This window comes from Ornithodoros turicata, chromosome 1, assembly GCF_037126465.1.
Source record: "Ornithodoros turicata isolate Travis chromosome 1, ASM3712646v1, whole genome shotgun sequence".
Classification (NCBI taxonomy): Eukaryota; Metazoa; Arthropoda; class Arachnida; order Ixodida; family Argasidae; genus Ornithodoros; species Ornithodoros turicata.
Window position 1 is genome coordinate 2,091,892 of NC_088201.1, and position 15,960 is coordinate 2,107,851.

Here is a 15,960-nt window from a genome sequence, read left to right on the forward strand (position 1 = left end):
AAAATTTCTGACGCCTAAGCGGCACCCTCAGATAAGCCGGGGCTGTATGTTGGGGACGAACCGAGCTTGACAGCAAGGGATACATCCATCCAAATTACTAGGGGCTGATTCATTTGATTGCGTGAAGTCGCACTTGCACGTTACCAGTTGTGCAGCATTCACAGCAGCGCTTAGAGCTTGAAGCAGATTTTGATTAGACTGGATAAGCGCCATGAATTTGGACTAGGGCATAGATGGAGTTCCCTCTTGAGGACCCTTTGCAAAAGGGACTTGTCTGATTTTTGGATTCTGAGCCAGTGGCAGAACTGAAGGCTGCAATACATCACATAAGGAATGGATGTCATTCCAGGGGATCTTGCTGTCCTCATTTGGTGGGATGCAAGGTCACACTGGTAACCGAGATTGACTTTTGCGTGGCTGTGTCAGGGGAGATTTGAGGAGAGGACCACTTCGACAGATAAGCTGCAGCATGGTGTCGGAAACCTTTTCGACGGATCATTCGCGGATAAAATAACGACACCTCGTATACTGACGTGCATCCCAAAAAATGCATTATAAAGAGTTTCAGACAATCCGTACAAGGTGAATCCGAGAGAAGTTGTCTCATCAAGTGCTCGTATCCCAAGCGTACCCATATCTCCCGCGTTCCAAGGCAGCCCCTGTTATTGACTGGTGATAATCAGACTCTCACAAGTGTTTTGAAGCGTGTCTGTCTTTTTTTTTTTAAATGCTGTCTGCACTTGAAAGGTCATCTCTATTTGTGTAGAGAAGATTGTGATGTCTTTCTACTGGGGCAGCACCGTTGGAGTTCCCCGTTGTGCTGTGCATCTGGAAAGCTGGCTTTGTCACGTTTTCTGTCTGCTTTTGTTTTTAGGGAAAATAGCTGTTTTCGTTTGGCTTTGTGAAGACACCAGGTTTCTTAATCCTACCACTGACAACGTGTGAATGCTGCAAAAGAACACTCTTTTGTTTCTCATGTGCTGTGTTGAAGGGAAATGTGAAGGAATGCTGAATGCTGTTGTAGCTGCTTAATAAAACAGTACTCTTGTCTAACACTCAACATTTAATACTACCATGTAGACTCAGATACATAATGCATGGGAAAAAACGAAAGAACTATAATTCGAGGGTCTGCTCGGTAGCGAGGTAGAATCGTCTCTGTCTCTATCGCGAGTCACACACAGAACACCAAATTCCACAAAGGAAACCCGATCCGGACCTTTCTCCAAGTCACAGATGGGTGCAAACGGAGACGTGGTCCATAAACACCCCGCGCAGTAACGGTGTGGGGGGAAGAAGTGACCCCTCCTGGCGGAACCACTGCCCTGTGTGTCTGGAGTTTGTCTCTCTCGGTTCGGATCTTCAACATGCTGCTCTTTCACACATTTCCTTGCGTATTTTTGTGACATTTTCTTTTGCGTTCTAGCAACGCAGTGCAGAATACAAAAAGGGATGCGCGGGGGTGTTGCAGTCCCCTCTGTGAATAAATGTATCTAAGAGAAAAAAAAGTTGTAGAAAGCACTACACTGGCCAGGAAAGGCAATGTGCCTGTAAGCACCTCCCACACTACAGATAATGCCTAGACTGAGTGGCACAGTGTTCCGATGTAGGCACAACGTCTGAGCGATTGGCACGAAGTAAGCAATGGAGTCTCTTTGTGGAATACAAATGAAGAGAATAGTGGTGCAGGCTTTCTCAAGATATGCTGCTGCACCGTGAAAAATACCGTTCTTGTCGTATGGTAAGTTAGAAAATAATATAAAATAATCGGATTTAAATTTAACAAAAAAAAATTGAAACATGGTTAAATAAAAAAGAAAAGTACTACACGCTTTCTTTGATGTTCCCTGTTAGGGAATCACTAGCGTAGCGTAAAAACAAAAGTGCACGTTATGTTTTCAAGTGAGTTGCCAACGTCCAACGGACTAAAAACACTTTAGTACCTGGCTCCCGTCTGTAAGCTCTTTCTGTTGTCGGCACAAGGGTGCCCAAGCAGTCACCTACAGCTGAGTTACGCAACTTAGAATGACACTGGCAGCTCAAGCATGTTTCTTTGTGTAATTTGCGTTCGAGTAATCGCTGATTCAGCTCTTGGGACTGGCAGTGTACAACTGTGTACCGTGGTTATCTGAAGCTGCACACTCACAAGATTAGAACATACACTGTGTTTCACCTAACGCGATAAAGAAGCGTATTAGGAAACCCACCCGTCGGAAAATGATGGGACCAACCGTATTTATCTTCACGGAGCTTTTGCGACAACTTCCAAGCACTTGGATCAATTTTCAATGGCGAGAAATTAAATTTTGGCGAATCGGAGTAAAAAAAATTAGCCGGGTCTACGTAAAATATTTGTGCCGTGAACAAGAAGCTCGTGTCCAAGTTAGCCGATTCGTCACAAAATAAACTCCCTACCACAATAGTAACACCTGGGGGAAAGCTGCTCAAAAGCAATTTCCTGGAGATGCAAATTGTTGGCCGCTTGCAGTTTTCCGCCAGCACAGAGGAGGATTGTCGTTCCACCCCTTCACTTTCACTCACTGTGGTTGTATCGTTGCCAGTGCCCCTCACCTCTCCCTTCCTTTTATTTACTTATCCGTGTATTTACTTATCCTTTTACTTACTTATCCTCTTTTTTTTTTACTTATCTTTCACGAAGGAACGGCGATTGAATAGGCTAAATCCGACGGACGCATCTCTTTACCCCATAAAAGTATTACGCCGACTTAGCAAATTTTTTACTTTGATTTGGAAAATTGAATTTCTCGTTAATGTAAATGGATGAAAGTCATTTGATGTCGTGGCAAAAGTTGTACGAAGATAAATACCGTCGGTCCCATCATTTTCTGACAGGTAGATTTTTGTCATGCGCTACGTGAAACACCCTGTCTCGTGCAACTGTTGCGTGTCTCACTTACATACGAGAGCTGTACCGAAAGTAATGCAAAAGTGGTAACAACTTCTTTGTTAACAGATGTAGATAGTTTAAATTGCATATGTAATTGGACTGACTCTTCCTCTATGCTTTTTCTTCCTTGCACGCGAATAATGGTTTCCAAGCAGAAGCAACGTGCTGTCATTGAGTTCTTGACGACGGAGGGGGTGCAGGCTGTCCGACATCCACAGCAGGCTACAGAACGCCTGCAAAGAAGAAAAATATTCTGTAGCACCTGTATAGAGTCACTCCAACTACATGTGCAATTTGAAAGATCTAGATCAGTTAAATAAAGAAGCTATGACCACTTTTGCATTACTTTCGGTACAGCCCTTGCATTTGAGGGCATCTGGAGCCCAAAGGGTCACAAGACACCTGTACTGATAGGGCAGTTTTGTACTTGACAGCGTTATCTTGTGGTATGTGCTTGCCTATGTATTATCTGCCCCATATATCGAGAGTTCGGAAATCTTAAAATATTTTTGCGAAAGCTGTATAGCAAATTATCTGTTCCGGCCATCCCAATGGCCAGAGACTATTTGCCGCTTTTTGTATCGTGTGAGAGAAATGCAAAAAACATCTTTTTCTTAGATTAAGAGCCCTGTCACGTGGGAAATTGAATGCAATTTGCCACACGATAACCAGGTGTCTACCAACCTGGAAAACCTGGAAAACAGGGAATAGTCAGGGAATTTGGATGTGACTGGAAAAGTCAGGGAATTGTCAGGGAATTTGGCTAAAAAGCAGCTGAAGTCAGGGAAAATTGCAGACAAGTGCCGTGATGATGCGCGGCGAATCGCAAGTGCGGACCGGTGGTTGAGCAATGATGCCGCAGCAACGTTACCGCGAGTAACGACAAGGTCTGAGGCAGAAAAGTAGGGTAGCCTCACTAATACTTAATAAATGGTCAGTTTTATGAGGGATCTATATCAAAACGTAGGAGCAGGCACCAAGTTCCCTTTTGTTTTTGTCAGGGAATTGGCTTGAAATAGTCAGTGAAAACCTGGAAAAGTCAGGGAATTTGAAGGCTGCAATTTGGTAGACGCCCTGATAACATATAACGACATTCGCTTACCTTTGGGGAATTCATTTGCTTTTGCACAATCTGTGTACTCTTGATGGCAGAGGGCTGTAAAAACACATAGAAAATTATAAGAAAAACATGCCAATTAAAAGTTTTGTCTAATGTTTTAGCTTTTGAGAGAAACAAGAACAATGAATGATAAGTTGCCATCTGGTTTCAAGGTGAACACCTGCATGAATACCCGGATGTCATACGCGTCTGTGATCAAGGACAAATTTGAGAGATTGTACAACTTGATCGCCAGATTTGGATGCAAACCAATGGCTTACATGATGTTACCACAACAACAGGGCTGGCTGCAAATTTAATTTAAACATTTTGTGCAGTGACCCTGAGCATCAATTTAACCATGATCATAATCGAGCAATTTAACCATGAGATTAACCTCTTATTCACTACGCTACAATGAGCCCTACTTCACACCGTGTGCACGAACTAATTATGGCTCACAGTTGGTTTCATATAATCTTCCACGACATATCAATTCCCATATCCAAAAAAACATTAACGTCAGCTGTCTTTCAATTCGCTCTATAAAGGCCATGTATAAGCTTTCAATTCGCTCTATAAGGCTCTATAAAGGCCATATGACTAGGATAGTCATATTATTTCGTGTGTTCTCATAGCTTTTTTTGTTTTATGCATCTTAATGCATTGTGTTCATTACCATTGTCTCACTGCGTAATTCGTCTGGTTTGCTGTTTGTCATTGCCTTGTTGTATCTATCGAGTGTACAAAGGGGGGTCAGACCTCGTCAAGCTGCAGTTTTTGCAGCTTTTTGTCTGTATCCCCTCACCAAGTGTCATTGGTGAAATAAATTATTATTATTATTATTATTATCGTAAGGAAGGGTGTGACAGCATTTTTGAGCTTTGAATTGAGTTGGGACACTCTTCCTTCACGAAGGACGTTAAAAATGGAACGCTGTGATTTCAGTGCATGTTAAGGTATTTTGTCAAATCCTTATGTAGATGCAATGATGATGATAATGGTTTTACTGTCGCTACAGCTCGTTGGTCCAGGGATGAATTTGTCCCACTCGCGTGCCCGTACTTGCTCTACTTGTTGCCGCTCACGCGAGAGTTGGGGGGGGGGAGAGTCTATTTTGAGTGCGGTTGACAGATATTTTTGTTTCTTTGTTCCCAGGAGGTGCTCGTGCCTTACAAGCTGTACCCGCCCGCTGATGCATTGCGACAGTCACAGACGTTGCGTTCTCGAGCTCTCGAGTGCTGCTCGCGTTGCATGCCGATGAGCAAGGTATCTCTTCGCACGTCTGTTACACATTTTCTTGTGTGTGTGTATGCCAGCAGTGTTACTTAACGTGTTGAGAAATATAGGCTCAGTCATATTTTTCTTTGGGGAACTTTTGCTACGACCACTTTTACTTTGATTGAGAGAAGTTTCCCCCTGCGGGTCCCAATGCGCGTTTACAGACAGCACTGCGGGTGCGGGTCACCCACGCGCGGGTACTGTGCGGGTGCAGGTCCAAGTTTGCTTACCCACACTCACCTCTACATATTATGCATCCAGACTGAGCTTGCGAATGTGGCCATGTATCTGACTTTGTCCACAGACAGCCTGCGATAAAATCGCGGATGCTTAAACATTTTGTAAAAGAGATTTCTTTACTAGTGAGGTTGCAGTGGATCCATGTCTGAAATGCATTTCTTCGTATTTTCTACAGCTACTTTGCTATGTGCGTGCATTTCCATTTTGAAACTATATTTCGAATCCTTCATAGATGGAACATTCACAGTATTCACAGTGTAACATTGTAACAAGTGTAACATCCACAGTGTTCACAGTATTGATGCACCTGCATCAAGGCACACCACTGTAGAATCCTTGGCAAGACCTTGGTTTTGTAAGCATCACTGGGAAAGGCAATTGTGCACACACCAAGCACATGTCCAGTGGCATCCGCAAAACTGTCTGTTCATTGGCATGAGTGGAAAAAAACCTTCTGCATAGAAATAAAGTGATCAAAACGATTTGAGATTAATTTTGCAAATGGGAATGTCGAGGTCCTCCCTTTAGACAGTTGTCACATTTGGATTTAGCGAGAGCGAAACTGAAATCCAGCTGTTTGCAGTGGCCCAGGACGCCGGCTTACATATAAGCCCAGTGCCATGGGTCCAGGCTTGCACGAGATGCTCGCAGAAAAGTATTTAAGTTAACTTACTGAGTATACTAGGCAAAAAGCAACTGAGTAGAGTACTAAATACCCAGTCTTGAAAAGTAGTTAAGATAGAGTATTAAATACTCTTGAAAGTAACTCGTTGCTTTCGAGATACTTTGACGTCACAGTTGGCATTCACTGTCAAAGAAAAACGAAGAGCGTCAAGTTGAAGATGGCATTACCATAAAGCTTTATTAGCTCGCAAGAACAACTGCTTTTCAAAATTACTATTCGATAGCCTGTCCAGCTTCTTTTACGCACATTGGCCCGGATTCTCGCTCCGCCCTGAGGGTTAAGTGCACGTGCAGGGACCCTTCCGTCCATTCACGAAGCATGGACAGAAGGGCCCCTTCGCGTGCGCTTAACACTGAGGGCGAACCGGGAATCCGGGCCATTACCTCCTATACTTAACAGGTGCTCCATAGAAACAACAATTCACTCCTCCTTGTCGTTGCTTTTCATTTCTCCTTTTTTTTATCCCGTTTTTCTGCTGTTTTTGTTTAATACAATTGAAATACGGCAGGCAGTGGCGGGAATCAAACCACGCACCTCTGGATTGCCTCCTCTTGCCTATATACCTCAAAATATTATCCATTATCGTATCAAATTTTGTATTTTTTCCGCATATTTTGAAATGTGTTACTGTGCATTTCTCCCAGTTTTGAGCAAGAGCTACGCACGTGCTCTTGCATAATCTTGCATACTGTATAAGTGCTTAAATTCGCGGGCTCAATAATTCGCGAATTTGTGAGAAGCCAGGATCAGGCAATTATTCGCGGAACCTTAAATTTGCGGTACCGCGCTGCGTCCACCCTGCATCTTAGGGGCCATCCACCTTGAACTTCTTGGAAGAAGCTAATAAGATGTATCACAACTGGGTAACTCGTTCAGTTTGTCTTGCTTTTGAGCACTTCTGACTGCAAGGGATGCGATTAGGGGGTCCTACTCGGCTCGTATCTGTGCCATTGCCCAATTGCCCTGTCTCCCGTCATTCCTGTCATCGCATCGAACAAGTGCGATTGGCACTTGGTAGTGATGCGACAACTTTTCCAAAGGTCTATACGTGTGACAGAGTGCATACGCGCTTTCTGGATGATCCAGGCTTACAAGGAACAGGAATCACGGGAGGCTTACATCCGCGCGGGATTCGTACGTGAAGCCGGGACTACAGTCTCCAGTTGCAGCGGCGAACTGAACACTTTGCGAGGCAATGCAGTGTTAGAGCGTAAGAAACTCCGTGTACATAAGTTGCCTCAGCGTCCTGGGTCAAATTTCTTACATAGTTCTTTCACGTATTTTTCTGTCATTGGTTCGAATATTTCGCGGGACTTTAAATTCGCGATAAAAGGGCGTTCGCGAATTTCGCGAAAAATAGGTCCTCGCGAAAATTACTACTTATACAGTAATCTCTCTTTCCCCTCAAAATTTTAGACATTGTGCACATTTCTCTCTAGCTTTTGGCCATTTTTCCACAAATATTCTGTACAGTGTGTGCGCTCTTTTCAAATATTGATGATTGTGTTAACTCAAAGTTTACTGTACTATTCTGCTTTCCCATAAATTTAGGCAGGTCTTTCGCAAAAGGAAAAGACACGAGTCTTAAGCGTCTGACCTCTACCTAGTTTGTACAAAAAACTAATTTTACGAAAGGCCTGCCTTCTGGTGACCTCGTGTTTTAATGTCTCAATTGATTTCTGGAGATGGAAACAAGTTTATTTACCACACCAGCCCAACCTTAAGAATGATGCCTGGCCTTCCCTTTTCTGCATAGTCTAGTTTTGGAGATGAGTCTGTCACATTACTTGGTCTGGAAAATGTGCTTAATCTTCCTCATAATCGAGGGTGAGTATTCACGGCAGCGTGACACACATTTTTCTTTATTGCGTTGTACGGACAAATTTTATTCTCGAGTATTACAGAATCGTAGCGGTAAAGGTTCCATTCGGTACAGCAGAGTCGATGTGGAGAGATCTGAAGTCATGTGCCGTAGAACTAAAACCGATAGGTGGGATTGTTCGTGACAAGCGACAGCATTGTCCTTACTGTCATCTTTGTCCTTTGTCTTAGGTCGAGCTGATACTTGTCACGTAATGTGCCATAGCGGTATGTGACACGCGTTAAAAGAGCATGGAAGGACTAAAAAAAAAAAAAATTATGTCGGGACAGGTAGAAATTAGGGCTAAAAGCCCTGCTGGGATACACCTATATTCGCGCCAAAAATATGACAGTAACGCGCAATTCTGGTGCACAAGAAATGCTCCTTCGTTCGGCTGCCATTCACCCAACAGTGAGGGCTCCTTTTTTCTTTCTTTTTGCATTTCGCTAGCAGACGATTCTTGGCAGCCAATAAAAAGCGCTTGTGGACTTAATGTCGCTAGGAGTAGCACGGAGGCCGCCGCAGCCACGCGCGTTCTTGTAACCTAATTTTCTCAGGAAATTTGCACTTCCCAAAAGAAATATTTTGTGTGACAGTTTTGGACGGTAGTATGTTCATATCACACGGTAAAAGAACGTATGTTCCGAGTGCCTTCCATGCTCCTTTAGGGGCAGGGAGCACAAAAGTGTATAAAATGTATGTATACGTGTATAAAATAATATGTCTCTCTGAATATGATATGTATATCATTCAAGTCGTTGCTGCGACTTTTTTTTCACGGCTCCCACCACAACTTGAAGTGGAAATAAATTCATTCATTCATTCATATCCCTCCCTCTTCAAGGTTTCAGCCAAACAGCTGTTTGAAGTCTTTTGTTTAGGTCCATTCAATCTTCCCCTCTGTTATAAGGACTCCAAAGGATTATTTCCAGCCGGCTTCCTCTGTTTCAAATTTCGTCTGCTCTAGGCACCCCAAAAAGAATTTGACGCGCATTTCTTTTGTTGATTATCCGGTGAATATTCAGAGAGACTGGTGATGTTGTTGCCCGCACAGCTTGTGGCAAGGTATGCCGCTGTTGTTATTTATAATTGCGTTATTTCATGACCCGTTATTGACGATTTGGAATAGAATGGTATGCGCTCTGAGTACAAGCTACTGCTCAGTGCTAGTGCTGAGTTAATGTTTTGAGACTGTCCCCGCACCTGCAATGTAGTATACTTTTTGTACCATGCAGGAGTAGGTTTGTACCATTCAAATTTATCAAGAGCACCCTGTACCTGACCTGTAAAAGCATACCGCATGAATACAAGCTGATCTCACAGAAGATAGTGGAGTCAGAAAGGTAAGAGAATGTACATTCTTGAGCCTGGTTTAGAATCATGCTAGTCAAACTGCATGGACATTTGTCAGTATCCTCTACAGGCGTATTGGGTGGAGCATATACTAAAATGCCAATAGTTTGGGCACGTTCGTTAAGTGTAGTGGGGACCTAATACGTTTGTAACAGTGACGAGGATGTGTCTATGCAATTAATTCATAGGCCTGCAACGAGTCTAACTTCCCTCTAACATTTCTGACATCCCTTCCTGCCATATAGTGTGTTTGTAACACGACCTACTAGATTATAACGACCATGTCATAGGCCTTCCCAGCGCTGCATTTTTGGAAGGTAGCGGTGGCGCTACTCATCGTCCCAGTTATTGCTTCCTCAACTTCTACGATACTTTGTACTTAAGCTTACCTTAGTATTTCTGTACAAGCGGTGGATATTCCACGGAAGATGTTTCATTCTGAGGTTGATCACCATCATCATTCTAGCGTTTTTATAGGAGCTATTGCTGTCGTCTGCTATGGTAGTCATACGTACGCTTCCGCGCGTTCAGAATTCAAATTTCCATCGTCCAATCGTGGTGCAGATCTTGCGTGCCGATGAGTAGCGCCCCTAGCGGATCGTGCGGACGGGCTCGTCATAGGGGTTGCCGATTATGACATGGTCGTTATAATCTAGTCGGTCGTGGTTTGTAATTCAAGTTATCGTCTATGATGAGGTTACCTGCTGAGTGGAGCTGTACGACCGATAGGTTTCCTGTGTTGATTGAAGATTGCTACGTAAATACTTTGCACAGAGCAGCGCCGCGAATGATGGAAAAACTTGGTGCTTATACTCGTTCCCAATATCTCGCACTCTCACAAGTTATCCATATTCGCTTGCTTCTAGCACTATGCAAAAATTTCTATTAAATTGACAGTTGGAACAACGTTTCATAAATGTCTTACAAGATTGTGTCATCCATTATACGTTCACTGCACCTACTAAATGGATGCACGAGGGATGTCTAGAACATGGGTACAATGCACGTTCCATAGACCTCCACCGTTTCCAACGTACTAACTGTACGTATAATAGATATTGCTTAGACGTTCCCTTCGGTCTTAGATATTTGGATTTTTCTGGTACGTCCAGCGGACGTTTCTGGTTTACTGGGTCCACGCTGGGTATCGGAGGGATATACATCAGACGGACGAATCCGACCACGCATGTTATAGGACATTAATCGTACATCTAGTGGATATTCGGTGTTGTTTGGGAAGCTGTGTAGTGAGCTCGGCCCACGTCTATCTCTCTCGGGTGTATGTGGAGGGCACAGAAAAAACAAGAAACCAGAGAAAACTGTAATAAGCAAGAAGCAATTGCCACAGCAATTGCTGAGCCAGATACCCGCGTGTGAAACTGTGGGTGTGCAAGTTACACGATTTTTCTTTTCTCTGCATTTTTCGTGTCAAGCGGGGGCACTGTTCATCCGATGGCGCAAACTGTCCGAGTAAATACGGTACCTATTGTCAGTAACTAACAGCATATAAATGCAAAGACAGCATACACGAAACATGGACAGCTGAACTGACTGTCGCATGTTTTTATGACAGTGTGAAGAAGGCAATCGAGAATGCCGTGCGTGAAGACCCTGCAAGTAAGAAGCATTTGTTCCACCACTCAACACGAATCACTGAAAGAGTGCATGTTTTACCTTTTCAGCGGACGATACTGAGCACCAGTTACGAGCAGTCAGCATCTTGGAACGGATGAAAGCTGCAATCTCAACAGTCCTCCTGAGGTCAGTTACACCTGAGCATTGTTAAACAGACGGCATGGTGACAGCTCATAAACATTGAACTGTTCATAAATCACACTTGAAAATGGTTTAAAAGGCTCTACATTAATGGAACAGGACAACTTCTTTTTTTGTATTCCCTTGGGTTAGATGTTTAAAAAAAGAAAAAAAATACTGCTTTATGAAAAATTTCATGAACAGTGATAATGCAATGAAAAAATTGCTAGGAAGCAAGCGAGCCGGTGAAGATGATGCAGCTGGTGATGCAGATGATGCTGATGATGCAGCTGGGGATGATGATGAGACTTCGTGTTGTGTCTGTCCTTTCGTGTTCCCTAGTCTGAGTGATAGTGCATTGTTTTCTCTTATGGTCATCATAATGTCATTTCTTAAATGACTCTAAAACTAGTGATGGTATTAATGTATGTAGTGATGGTAAACTCTAGTGATGGTATTGATTAATGAGACAGTCCTGGGGTCTAATTGATAAAACAAAGGAGCTCTGTGAACAACCCTAAAGTTTCAGTTCATGAAAGTCGATGGTTGGGTACGCCTATCAACAAAGGTCCCGCTATCAGAATGCCCCCTTTAGTACATGAGTAAGCTAGGGTAGGACCAGTCAAGTTTGTCAAGTTGTACTATCCTTATGATGGAAAGGTTCGAAAAGTCAACTCTCTATGTTTTATGTTGTGGTGGTGGAGTGTATTTCATCAGTTATTATCTTATGATCTCTAAAAAGAACTCACAAGAAACTCAGAACGTAAAGAAACTCGAAACACCACCCGATGATTACCTCAAATAAACGGGAAATCTGGTGTCCAGTGGTGGTGAATTGACAGTAATTTTAATCGACAAATAATATTATTACTATCTTAATTTTTAATTGGCATACTTATTGTCTGCTTGCAGGTTTGCAGTATGGCTCATGCATCGCATCATGTCGCGCATGTTGTCCGGTCTTTACGTACCCAGAGGCCAAATAGAGTTGATCAAACAGGCAAGCAAGGTAACCAACACTGTGTATTGCTCACGTGTAGAATACAGCAGAATAGAGTGGTTTCTGGGCGAAGTGGGCAGCGAAGTAACTTGCAAAGGCCAGTGAAACCTGTTTAGGCATGCTACTTCCCTTAACTCTTTCCTTACCGTGCCCATGCCCATGCCCATGCCCATGCCCATCTTTCCTTACCATGGTTTGCGAGCCGTGCAACGCAGCCTCCTGAGCACATATGAACAAGTGGTGACATTTCGTGGACACTACAGGCACAGTTTCAGTTTACAGTCATTCAGTTTCAGTTTCGCTTTTAGCTTCTCTTTGTGGTAGCGATTTATGAAACTGGCTGCGAGCCAACGAGGCAGTGTGGAAGTTTTATCTTGGACGCGTCTTCCTGTTGTCAGTCTTCCCGCAGCACATCTCTTTCGCAAGTGTGCAATACTCGCATGTGAAGCATATTTGGGGTCGATTAGTTCATTAGAACATGTTGGATAACCAGACTTTTGTCCTGAAACCTGCACTGTTGCTGTTCTTCCTGCCTCACCATGAACCAGGAGGTATGAAAGAGTAGTGAAACAGCAAAATGTGGTACGAGGACAAGAAAGTTGAGCATGAAACTAATGTGTTTTGCAGAAATTATTATGCTAATTTCTGTTTTACTCCTTGAAGGAACTCTGTCTACTGAGGGCAAACACACGTTCTTGCCGTGTTTTTGTCTGATGTGTCCTGAGCAAAATGGTCATGAAGTGATGATGTCATATTAACGACTGTATATGCCCGCTCTGGATGAGTGGAACCATTTGCCAAGTTGTGTTATGTCTTGTTATAGGTGACTTTCTTCAATGAGTGAAGATCTTGCTGTAGATTTATTATTAATCTTTACAGTGGTTCTTCATAGACACTGTCCTGTAGGAAATGAAGCATACCCCTTTTGCCTTGCAGCACAATGTCCCTATGATCTACCTCCCTCTCCATCGAAGTCACCTGGACTACATCGTGGTCACATTCCTCCTTTACCTCAATGAAGTGAAGGTTCCCCTTGTTGCCGCCGGCGATAACCTGCTCATCCCGTTATTTGGGTAAGTCCTACTTGCAGATCTGCCATGTCTCACGGTTTATCCGGGAGATTTCTTGCTGTTTTGTACGATCGTACTATCGAGAAGCAAATCTCTCAGAATGTGCAATTTCCCCATGTATCTCTCCAAGTGCCTCACCTGCTTCTGGTGTGGCCACACAGACGTAAACGTCAATCTAATATCTGCCCCATTGTCATCAGCATCGCTGCTGCTTTCTGGAGAGTTCCCGAGTGCGGGCAGTGCTGCCTTTGCTGTGTTTTTGCCTCGCATAACACAGATCATGGCTCCGTGTGAGCAAAAGAAGTCCGTATATACGAGTGTCTCAAGCAGCACACAGCTGAATTGGGACGCGTAATCGAGTCCAGGAAAAAGCATCATGTGTTCTGGACCATTTGTCCCTACGTCACGCCGTATGATGCTGTGACATCAGCATTTCGCGTGGAGCGAGCCCCATGTTAGGTAGGGAAAGTGCAAGAACCACCTTAAATGTGCCTGAAACGAATAGCGCCTGGATTAAAAGGACTATGAAACGATTTTTTTCTTCGTTTCGTTCGAAAGAAGACATTTTTCTGAGTCTAGAACCGAAATTTTACTTTCGTCGCGCGAGCGGATTTCTCGGGAGCGAATTTAAACGGAGCGGCGAAGGGAGGACAGCTAGCGCCGCGCCGTGACGAGCTGCCGAGCGGAGACACAACGGGTAACTTGACGCGACCACGGCCGGCTCAGCAACACGTCATCGTGACGTGTTGCCGAGCCGAGGAATCCCGCCAGGAGCATGCGCCGTAGGATCCCGCGTATGCGTTCATCGGGAGTGGAAATCTCCATGACAGCAGCTTTCGCGCGATCAGCAGATTTCGGCAGTGGCGGCAGCCACAGCGCGAGCTTGCGGCATTACTTGCCATTGTGCAACACCGGTGACGTAACGGGGAACCGAAGAGCGGTCCGTACAGTTACACCATCGGCAGGGAAATATGCGCGGGAGAGGAGGAACGCGGAAGAGACATTTCCAGCGCGCGCTCCTCGCAGAGTGGAGCGATTTCGTCCGGAAAAATTTGTGGCATATTAGTTTCTCTGCGGGAAGAACAGTTTCCATCGAAAAAAAGTATGGGGGTTCGGGAAATTTCATAGTCCCTTTAAATCACATGGCACACAAATTAATTCACATGGCACTTCGATTAAAATGGGCAGGAAAACCTGTTAGTTAGATTTTTAAAACAAGATCCGTCATTTCCCACAACAGACGCGGACAGACAACAGATGACAGAGGACAACAGATGCGAAAATATGCTGCAAAGCTGTTTACCTCGTACGTATTGCGGTGTGTACCAAGAAAATGTCTAGGCCTACTTGACGACCAGCGAAACAGGATAAGTTGTGCGCGGCACATTTTCTTGACAAAGACTCGAAAACAAATCCGAAGGTGCTCCTTAGCCTTGGCTTGTCAATAAAGTACAACAAGTTGAAAGAAGGCGCAGTCTCTTCTGTATTCTCATGGAAACCGAAGACATAAATTTTCACCTTCACTTGGCGTTTCGGCGTCTGATCTGTCTGATTGCTGCTGCAGATCAAAAACGTAGGGACGAAGCCCTAAATCACCGGAGACGTTGCCTTCCGACTTGTACGAGGTGTGCGACGTTTTGGTGCGTTGACCAGTGTTTACTGTGTTCGACACCGGGGCAGCCTCCCACCGGAGCAACGTCACACGCTTCTTAAGCGCGGACCCCATAACAAGCGACACGCGACGCGCTGCAGAATTTGTCGCTGTCGCGTCTGGTCATGGCGCGACTTCCTGGTCCATTTGAGCAGCGACATTTCATCACCGAGAAATGATGTTTTTGGAGAAACAATGCTTATTTTATTCGAGCTAAGTTGTAAATTGCCATAAATATACCAAAAATAGTATTTCATTCGTCAAAACGAGGAGAAATTGTAATGAAGTTGCTATGTAATATTCGCCGTAATGCAGTGGCGCTGCGGTTGAAGTACCCAACGCCCCGTCCACTTCTTCGTCTGCTAGTTTTGTTGGTTGCCCTCTCAACCCTCTCCCTTGCCCACGCGTTCAGTTCTTGTTTCACGCCGCCAAACCTAGCTGGTTTTGTCAAACAACAGGCAACGAACTCAGCGACATGCTACAAATATCTACTGGGAGTAGATGCAGAAATATTGAGCCGCGACAAAGCTTTTTTGACGCTCGTGTGGCGCCAGTGACGTCGATTTTGTCGCTTCTCGCGTGTATCTGCCGCGTGTCGCTTGTTATGGGATTCGGGCTTTACACCGTACTCACAAAATACCTGCGGCAACGTAATACCACTTGAAGTTTACACCTCGTCTGGCCCTTTTCTTGCAGTCCTCAAGTTTCATTTCGGTCACCATTTAAATTCTGGGCCGGTCTCATTACCTGGCTAACACCGCTGTTTCATAATCTGGCCACCCTATATATTATTTCTTGCGCTTCTTTCCAGGACATTGCTTAGAGGCCTTGGTGGATTCTTCATCAAGCGTAGGTTAGACTTCAAAGATGGCAGGAAAGACTACGTGTATCGTGCACTTCTGAAAGAGGTAGGTGTGGGATGGAACAGTGTCAAGTGTCTGTGGCATACCGTTATTGAGTCAAATGCGATTTTGATGCAAGAGGTTGGAACACGTGGCCCCAGATTGGGCCGGATAAATGTGAAGGACACTTGTATGCATCAATGTGAACAAGTTCT

General features: G+C 44.3%; 1 protein-coding gene across 2 annotated transcripts in view; it reads left to right on the forward strand.

Annotated features, from left to right (window-relative positions):
* Nucleotides 1-15,960, forward strand: part of LOC135377290 (glycerol-3-phosphate acyltransferase 1, mitochondrial-like) — a 64,851-nt gene that overhangs the window by 29,352 nt on the left and 19,539 nt on the right. For both annotated transcript variants that reach the window (XM_064609610.1, XM_064609609.1), the window contains exons 3-10: nucleotides 5,166-5,276; nucleotides 7,970-8,040; nucleotides 9,310-9,417; nucleotides 11,001-11,044; nucleotides 11,110-11,188; nucleotides 12,095-12,191; nucleotides 13,119-13,255; nucleotides 15,715-15,811. In XM_064609610.1, coding sequence (XP_064465680.1) covers nucleotides 5,166-5,276; nucleotides 7,970-8,040; nucleotides 9,310-9,417; nucleotides 11,001-11,044; nucleotides 11,110-11,188; nucleotides 12,095-12,191; nucleotides 13,119-13,255; nucleotides 15,715-15,811 — 744 coding nt within the window. The remainder of the gene's footprint in view (nucleotides 1-5,165; nucleotides 5,277-7,969; nucleotides 8,041-9,309; nucleotides 9,418-11,000; nucleotides 11,045-11,109; nucleotides 11,189-12,094; nucleotides 12,192-13,118; nucleotides 13,256-15,714; nucleotides 15,812-15,960) is intronic.